The sequence below is a fragment of the Atta cephalotes genome (genome assembly GCF_000143395.1).
Source record: "Atta cephalotes unplaced genomic scaffold scaffold00034, whole genome shotgun sequence".
NCBI lineage: Eukaryota > Metazoa > Arthropoda > Insecta > Hymenoptera > Formicidae > Atta > Atta cephalotes.
The window spans coordinates 188,377-198,280 of NW_012130098.1; the positions used below are offsets into that span (position 1 = coordinate 188,377).

Sequence of the window (9,904 nt, forward strand, 5' to 3'; positions counted from 1 at the left end):
TATATAAAAAAGATTTTTTTTGCTTTAATTTTCTGTATGTTTACAAATCTATTATGTCGTCGTTTCTATTGATCGGGTCTCCCTTGAGTAACGCCACAATCATGCTAAAGAGTAAACAAGAATAAATATTTTCCATTTCTTACTCGCTATATGTAAAAATATGTATCTTCCATATTTCTTTTATTATGTATAAATTGTATTTATGTAATACTTACCAATAAAGATAAATGAAAAAGAATACAATGCAATATCCGAGATGAATCATACAATCACGCGTGTATCTTTTTAGCTTGCTGCGATTGTGAATCTCTGTGGGATCATAAACTCCCATATTACCACTGGGAACGCTAAAGTACTCGTAAAACAACCAAATTGACATTGGTATGTTCATCAGCGTTAATATAAACTGTCCATGTATCAATAAAAGAAATACCACAAACGTATGTCCTATCAACTTTGGCAAAACTCCCTGCAAATGAAAATTAATGAATAATTTACATCACATTTATATACAGGATGTCCCGAAAGTTTTTGCCAATCGCTTTTATGTAGATAGAGTGAACTAAACTGAGTCGAAAAGTCCTACTATTTCGCAATTTTCGCAATAGTTAACAAGATATTAATTATTGAATTGCCAAATATTAGTCTTAACTAATTTTTTATTCAAATATTATCAACTTAGAAAAACTGCAAGAGACATTTATTTTCTTCTCATAGTTTTAAAAATTTTTTCAGAATTTTTTAATACCGTATTTTTTCATGTTAGTAAAAATAAAAAAATGCAGTACTAAAAAGTTGATAAAAAATTCCGAAAAAATTCTTAGAGTTCTATGAGAAGAAAATAAATAATTTTTATCTCTTGCAGTTTTTCTGTAAAATTGATAGTATTTGAATAAAAAATTATTCAAGACCAATATTTAATAATTTTTAATAATTAATATCTTGTTAACTATTGCGAAAATTGCAAAATAGTAGAGATCTTTTCAACTCAGTTTAGTCCGCTCTATCTATACACAAAAGATTGACGAAAAATTTTTGGGACATCCTGTATGTGTATGTGTGTGTGCGTGTCATGTGTGTGTGTGTGTGTGTGTGTGTGTGTGTGTGTGTGTGTGTGTGTGTGTGTGTGTGTGTGTGTGTGTGTGTGTGTGTGTGTGTGTGTATATATATATATAAGATATGCTATGTGGCATATATCATACCATATTTAACTTGGAACAACATTCTTGTGCATTCAGATAATCACACTCAAGATCAGACAGCGTTATAATCTTTACACTTCAGTCAAGGAAAGTAATGATATTTAATAATGTCTAATAACAAATTCAATTATTTGCGTTACACAAGATTAGTGCAAAGCTGTTATACATGAAATTAGCAAAATTAAATGTAAATATAAATATTTTAAATAACTAAATATCCAATAATGATATTGTCATATTATTTAACAGAATATACATGTACATATTATTTCATTGTTGATTGTCACTGCATTCAGATACTTTATATAAAACAGCATTTTATTTAACATACACTAATCTAGTAGTAACATAGTAAAAATACAATGTAATCGTAAAACACAATGAATCATTACTTCTTGTTTGTCAATATTAAACAAGAATGGAATGATTTATTTTTGTGCCAGTGTGTTACACTGACTGTGTTCCAATTTACTACCAGCATTGAAAATGCTACAGTTTACGTTACGTGCACTATACATTTTCAGTCAATTTTGCAGTCAATTCGCTGGTAGTCAATTTTGGAACCTAGCCACTGTGTCAGCTGTCTCTCGCTGGAAAGCACCAAAGTTCTGATTCTTTCTTGCTTGTGCAGGCGGGAGGAAGGTTTGAAATTGGCGCCATTGCATCGCTGCCAATTCCAAAATAACCTCTTATTGCGAAGAAAGTCTCATGCGTAGAAAGGCTATCGTTTCGTGAACCCAGCGTTGAAATTGTCAAAAGAGATGGAATGAACCTGGGTGACAAAAAGGATACATAATACACCAGAAGAAACAGCACACAGCCCGTGACAAATAGCGCGATTACGAACAGAAATGGATCCGCGATTAGGCTCATGACGCTGCTGCTTCTGCGTAAGAACGCTGCTAAATGCTGATCACATGAGATTCGCGGCTTCGATGCTTGATAAGTGCCTCCTCCGAATACTTGTCAGTATCCGTCAATATTCGTATTTGAATACTCGCTCGCCAGTTAAACTTTTGCTCACTTTTGCCGTAAACTTCCGGGATATCGCTTACGATTGTTGAAATGCACACTTCACAGGGTTGCCAATCGCCAACGGCGGCCAACGCTCAATCTCCTGCAATCTTCTGCGATGTCACGGATGATGGTCCTTCGCCCTTCGCATTTATGCAAACTCCAATTAACTTTTACTGAATAAATTACACAAAGTTGATCAAATCTAGAATTCGTAATAATAAAAATACTAATCATTAGATTGCGAATTCCAATCATTTTCGAAGAACAAATCGATCATTTATTATGAAAGATTCATTCAAGAATTCGCAGAAAGTGTGTGAAAATCCAACACTTGATCGACTTAATGTATGTATGTATGTATGTACGATATTCTTAACGGAATAATTAATTTGATTTTTATCAATTTCAAACTGTTCTTATAATGTCAATCATACCAACATGCTGGTTTTAAGTTAGACTGGCCGTTGGATTGCTGCGCATGCATGAAAAATCTGGAAATATTGACTCTAATCTGTTGGCTACTCTGCAACATATCCGTTGTTCGAAAAATCAAACGAATTCTGTATATTATTTGCGTGTACAGTAACGGAAGTTTGTGTACTCCGTAATTCTCCAGCGATTTTAAACACGGTGATGCTTGACAGTTATGGAGTTATGGGAAAAAGTTATCTTAGAATGGGTGAGTAGTAATTTTATTTATAAGTGCCAAAAATTATACACATAAAGTGTCTCTGTAATCTTTCGTATATTTACAATCGCACAAACGTTGAATTCTCAATTTCACAATGAATTTTTCATACTTTTTTATTTGTATTCTTTGCAAATTTTTAATTTTAATTAAGTATTTAAAATATTTTATGATCCTAAAGTTTTAAGAACACTACAACTTTTTAATTATGTTTAATAGAGAGCTCAAGAAGAAATTTGTTTCATAGACAAATTTTTTAAATTTACAGATCAATTGTCTGGAAGTGCAGGACAAACCAGTGAAAAATATAATAGAATTGCAAGATGGAATATTTTATATCAATTTCCTAAAATTAATGTGAGTATTTTGCAACGCAAAACCTGTTATCTAAGCCTATTCAATTTATTATATATTACAGAAAATGGAAGAAATTTCAGGATTTTAATCAAGAAGATATTATAAAATTTATAGAAGGCAAGTAAATTCTTATTTTTCATATTGCTTAGTTTCCTAACTGTATCATCTGCAAGTTCTTGAATTTGAAAAGTAAAAATTGAAGTTAGTAGGAATACAATACTATAAGTGAAATATAAATTTCATTTAATTTTTAAAATTTTAAGTGATATATATAAGTAGGAAAATTAAATTTTGTTATATTGTCTGTTTACAGAAGAATATCCTACTTTTAAAGTTAACAAAGATGATAACGAAGAACATATATACATTGCATCTTTGTTATTGTTACATTTGTGTCGAGTACTTTTTGCAATACATCAATCTCTGCAATACAACATGTGTGACAACTTGAGAAATGAAACACAAATTAGAGTTAAAGCCTTTCTTGAAAGTGTTCTACCTATTGGCAAAGATATTACCAAGGAAACTATGAAAGAAGTTATTATGGAGGTAGAGGATACATCAACATCTATGGATAATTGCAGAACACCGCGAACATCGCCCAGTAAAGACTTTTTGAATTCGCCTCTAACATATTCTGGACGTAGCAAAAAAATTTTGATTGAACGGGTTCGAGAATTGAGAGATTTGAAGTGTAGCTTGGCGATAGAACGATTTACTAATGCGGATTTACGGGATGACATATTAATGCAGCACAATAAAATAAAAAAGTTGCAGAAGAAGCTTGACGAAAAATCTGCAAAAATAAAGGAATTACGAGATGGATGGTTCAAGCCAAGCACTCCTCAACCATCTCGTATACAAGAAGATAATTCACAAGAGGATTATTACAAAAGATATATTAATGATATGGAAAATCAATTGAGTAAACAGCAGGATGAAATTAATAAAATGGAGACAGAGAAAGATGCTATGTCAAAGGAATTATGTTGCATGCGTAGAACATCTAAACATTACAAGGAAAGTTTTGCAAACTGCGAACGATCTTTGGAATCTTTAGCAAACAAAATTGAATTAAAGGATAGAGAACTGATAGAACTTAGAATGCATAATGAAGAATTACGCTCGCATATGAAAGAATTGAATAGAAATACTAATCCAGAACAAAGTTTTGAGGTTGAAGATCTATCATGTCCTGCCACTAGATCATTGAACACTAGCGAAGTTTTAAGTACTGTAATCGATATCCAACTCCAGGAAGCCAAAGAAGAATCTGCTATATTACATGCTCAAGTTGATTCTTTAAAAGGAAGATACGATCTTCTTACGAAGGATTATAGAACTGCAATAGAATCCAATAGAGATTTGCAAGAAAAGGTAAAGTCGCTAGATAAAGTGCAAGCAGAATTAAATAATGTGCAGAAGGAATTGGATGTATCAAATGCAGCTGTTGCAAGTTTACAAGTAGAAAAAGTCTCTCTTGTTACTCAAACTGAAGATTTGAAAAATTTACTTTCATTTAGAGAGAAAAAATTATCTGAAACAGAACAATCGAATGTTGCACTGAGTACAGAATTGGAAAATTTGAAACTAGACATGAAGAATTTGAATGAATTATTTGAAAATGAAAAGACAAATTCCTCATATTTGAGCATTACTTTAGAACAAACAAAATCACAGATAACAGAACATCTTGCATGCATTCATAAGCTTACCGATGAAAGAGATTCGTACAAATCTTCCATCGAAAATTGTAACAAAAAATTAAGAGATATTTTACATTGTGATAATCAACAATTTGTAGAGATTAAAACTGATAATTTAAATAATTCGACGCTTAATGACCTTACAAAATGTATTGAAACAATGTTACATAACTGCAATATAATGCGCGTTTCATATGAAAGTGATATCGAAAAATTAAAAACAACAATAGATGAAACAGATACAAATTTATGTAAGCAACAATTAATCATTACAGCTTTAGAAGAACAAAATAAGCAGAATCTTGTGGAACTAGCTAATATCGAGGAAGAGAAGAAGCAAAAGGATTTATTAATAAATGAACAAAAGCAAATTATTTTTACATATTCACAAGAAATTGAAGTTCTAAAAGAAATTAGAGAGGAGAAACTCGTTTTGGAACAAAATTTATATGAATTAACAAATCGAGAGTCACTGCTGAGACATGCTATGACACAATTAGAAGAGCTACAGAACATAAATAAAGATCTGAAATTATTAAAAAAAGAAACTGAACAATACTCTGAAGAATACAAAAAATTTGTTAAACTAACATTTGAAAAATTGCAACATGAATATTACATGTTACATCATGATTATCATAAAGTACAACAAGAAAAGGAAAATTTAGAGTATAATTTCAACTGTAATAAGGAAGAATTATCAAAAATTCAAGCAATAAATACTACATTACAACAAAACTTATTAGAAAATAAAGAAAAAATAGATACTTTAGAAAATAAGGAAAGAAGTCTCTTCACTGAATTAAATGAATACAAACGCAATGTACAAGAATTAAGAGATATGAATCACACATTGGAAGAACTGTACGCAGTGATGAAAACTGAAACAAATAATAAACTTGAAAGTCTCAAGTCGGATTGCGCTAAATTATTACTCGAGTTGAAAGATGCCACTGATAAGCTAAATTTATTACATCAAGAAAAGAGTGATACAATGACGCAAATAGGATTAAAAGAAGCTCAAATTAACAAGTTACTTTTAGATGTTTCAGCTTTAAAATCAGAAAAGAATGATTTAATATATTCTCATAAAGAAACACTTGAAATGAAAGATAAAGAATTAGGAATGAAAGAAGAGGCCTTAGTGACATTACAAACTAAAATGGAAAAATTGAGCAGCGAAGCAAATATGACGGAAAAAAAGATGAAAGAGATAATTATTAATCTTCAAGAAGTAAGATCCAGTCAGGACGCTGTCTTAGCAACTCAAGAAGCAGCTCTGAAAGAAAAGTGTCAATACATAGAAGAGCTTCAAGAAAGATTTGATAATTCGAAGGATATCTTGAATAAAGAACTTGAAGAAACAAAATTATCATTACGTGAGTGTCAAATTAAATTCTTTGACTTAGAAAATCAACTTAATAACCAAAATAGGACAATAACAGAATTGCAAGACATGCTCAAAACAATAAATGTAGAACTTGAAACGAGTAAAGAGTATTGTAAGCATATAGATGCAAGTCAAGAAGAAATTATAAAATTATGCCAAGAATTGGAACATCCAACTAAAAATTTAAATTCTATGATTACGAAAACGTGCTCAGACTTTGATATACATGATGTATTGGAGTATGAATGCATTAATATAGAGAATAAGTATAAGTGCATTAATATAGACAATAATGCAAATATCTTAAATGTCATCAAGACGACTCTTGATGAATTACACAAATCTCAGAAAATTATCTCGCATTTATCATGTGCAAATATAGAATTGAATGAAGTTTTATCGAAACAAAAAGTATTTGTAGAGAACAGTGTAAAAGACAAAGAAGAAGTTTGCAGTCTCAAAAATAAAATACGAGAATTGGAAATAATAGCACAGAAACGAAATAATTATATCAAGAACCTCATAAAAAATAAGGAATCTTTGCAGGAATCTTTGCAGAAAGTTTTCGCCACGCGCAATGATTTAGATACTATTTTAACATCAACTAAACAAAAATGGAATGAAATGCTGACAAAGTTTCAAAATATTTTTCATACTGAACATTCCATTTGCGACGAACTTAAACAGCTGCAAATTAAGAAGACAAATCTTGAAGATACATTGTTGAAGTGTCAAATTGATTATTCAGAGAACATCAAATCTCTTTCTGACATTTTATGGGAAAAGTTCTTGTGGACAGAACAAAAATTACATGATACCTATTTATGTTCAATACATGAGAAGGAATGTTTGGATATATTAACTAATGTAGAAGAAGATCAATTTTCTAATGAGAAAATAGTAATTAATATGGAGTTGGAAAAATATAAAACGCTGCAAATTGATGTAATAAAATCTGAAGAAGAGATAGAATCTTTCACTGCTTTAGCTACTTTTTACGATAACAGTTTAAAATCTGGCGAAATCAAGAGTCAAATAGAGATAGAAAAGAAATTACAAAATCAAATTAATCAGTTGACAAAGGAAAGGAAAGATCTAAAAACTAAAATGGACACAATGCGTTCAAGGAATATAAAATTAGAGAAAAATATCGATGATCTTAGAACGGAAATAAAGAAATTAAAATCGACGGAGTCAGCGCTGGTGGAGACAGCGTCGACGGAAGTTAACTTAACAATCTCTGAAGGATCTGAAGTGCAATCTCTAAAAGAAGAGTTAGAACATTTGAAAGAACAGAATCAACAGCTACATGAAAAAAAAATGAGTCAAGCAAACTAGCAAAACAAAAATTTGACAGTCAGTTAAAAGAGATACATGCCAAATATGAACAAAAATTAGAAGATATCAAACAACAAATGGTAAGTAGAAAAATATCTATATTTTAAAATTTTAGGACTCATTCACGTAAATGTTACGTTTAAATGTTAAATTTACAGAAAACACTCTATGATGAGCAAATAACGAAGTCAAGTAAGGATCAAGAAAAGATTATGCAAGAAAAGTTACAAAATCAAATGGAAATAATGTGTCACAAACAGAGAGATGAACTTAACAGATACAAAGCACACGTTGGCGACTTAAGTTCACAACTTTGGAGTGTAGGAGAAAAACTCCTAATCGAGCAACAAGAGAAGGAAAATGCATTACAGCGTGTAAAAGTATTAGAAACTAATCTTAAAAAATTTCAAACGGACCAGCCAATAGCCACAATTTCGCGTAAGACTTGCAAGTACGCACAACTATTTCTTAGATAGGAAATATATTGTAAAAAAATTTGTCAATTTAACGATTAATCTATTATAGAATGGAGAAACAAGAAATGTTACCTGAAAATATACAACAAGCACATAAAATAACAACGCTTATAACTGAAGAAACACTCGAAAGGAGGCACAGTATTAGAAGTATGCAAGCGATGGGTAGTGTATTTAAAACAGAGGACGAAGAGGAAGTCTTTGATAATGTTTATCTAAGTATATTTCGCACATTATAAATATTCCAACGTTGATAAAAAATTTAATTTAATTTTTCTATGGCATGCGTTAACTGATACTCTCTATTTCAGCTGATATGAAAAGAGGCAATTTTATGCCTATCACAGATATCAATCGTCTGTCCGTTTTACAAATGAGAAACTCTCTTTGCAAGCCTCATTTGAAATCTTCTTATCCAGCAGAAATGCAATTTCTTCCTCCAACTTTGACTGAAGAAGAGATTAAGGTAAGTTTCTTCTTAATGTATATCACATCTTTGGAATTCTTATTGAATATATTAAATATTTTATTAATCTCAAGTAATATATGTTCATGTTTTTTAGACGGGTTCTTCAGTAGAAGAAAATTTTAACGATAGTCTTAGCCAAAGTCTTCTCCCAGAACAGAAAGCCAGGAAAAAAGATAGATCTCAGGTAAGAATAATGTCCATTGCCTTTTATGAAATCATCTCTTAAATATTTACTTTCAATATTTATTGATATCATATAAAATATATAGATATCATATAAAAAACCCGGTCCTCCAACACCAAGCAAAAATGGAGGAAAATTAGCATTGCAGGTATTTGCATCCTCGTGCTATTACTGTGCATATTCTTTGCACATAGCTATAAAAAAATCTGTTCAAGAATTCGCTAAAACTGAAAGAATAATTTTTTACGACGCTTTTATTATGCAATCGTATCATTAGAAAATTATTACTAAAAATTTCTGTAGGGTAATGAAGTAAGAAGCCCAAGTTCACGTATATTAAGAGAGCGAAATGTAGATAGAAGAACCACGACTACTCCTCATTCGCTGAAGAACATATTCTCGCTAAAACGACAAGATGAAGTAAGTATAAAAAAATCAATGTAAAAAAATAAATATAAACAATTTTATATTAAGCGATATTAATGTGTTAAATATATTTTTTTAATAGAATGCAACCAGCACGCCAAAACGCAGACTCAGTAATCTTTTTCGCAAATCTCGTTTACAATCGGATCGCTGAATAAATATTGTAGCCATATGATTATGTATAAAAAATAACAATATGTGTTAACATAACAACTAAGAGTTTTATAACTACAAATATTATATTCCCTTATTTTACATAATTTACATGACATCTGCATTATTTATTTAAATAAATATTACGGATGTCATATAAATTATATAAAATTAGTAGCTATAATAATTTTAGTCTATGACTATTCTTATTTTTTGTCATGTTAAATATATATTGGAAGAAGATTGAGAATTATTGTAACTTTTGTAATGATACATGTAATAATGTGTAAATAGATTTGTGGCACATAAATAATATTTTATAAATTTATATGAAACATTCAAGTGTACAAAGCATTATCACAAAATGTACAGGAAAAACAAGATATAATTATAAAAGTATCAATTACATATGCTTCTACAATGCCTTCACAAATAAAATATTAATAAAGCATTAAACAATTTATCTATGTGTATATTATTTAAAAAGTTATTAAATGT

General features: G+C 30.1%; 2 protein-coding genes across 2 annotated transcripts; one reads left to right on the plus strand and one right to left on the minus strand.

Moving 5' to 3' along the window:
- LOC105621471 (protein cornichon homolog 4) lies at positions 1 to 2,075 on the minus strand. The gene is made up of 4 exons (XM_012202939.1): positions 1,995 to 2,075; positions 1,203 to 1,271; positions 216 to 469; positions 1 to 104 (listed from the first exon to the last, which is right to left on the minus strand). The coding sequence occupies exons 1-4, from the start codon at positions 2,073 to 2,075 to the stop codon at positions 41 to 43; spliced, it is 468 nt and encodes a 155-aa protein (XP_012058329.1). The 3' UTR covers positions 1 to 40.
- A 1,624-nt stretch (positions 2,076 to 3,699) lies between these two features.
- On the plus strand, positions 3,700 to 9,868 carry LOC105621472 (golgin subfamily B member 1-like). Its single transcript, XM_012202940.1, is given in 9 exon segments — positions 3,700 to 7,672; positions 7,675 to 7,778; positions 7,857 to 8,149; positions 8,224 to 8,393; positions 8,486 to 8,640; positions 8,738 to 8,827; positions 8,913 to 8,975; positions 9,131 to 9,247; positions 9,336 to 9,868. Coding segments are annotated over 9 exon segments (5,037 nt in total). The 3' UTR covers positions 9,408 to 9,868.
- Positions 9,869 to 9,904: the final 36 nt, after the last annotated feature.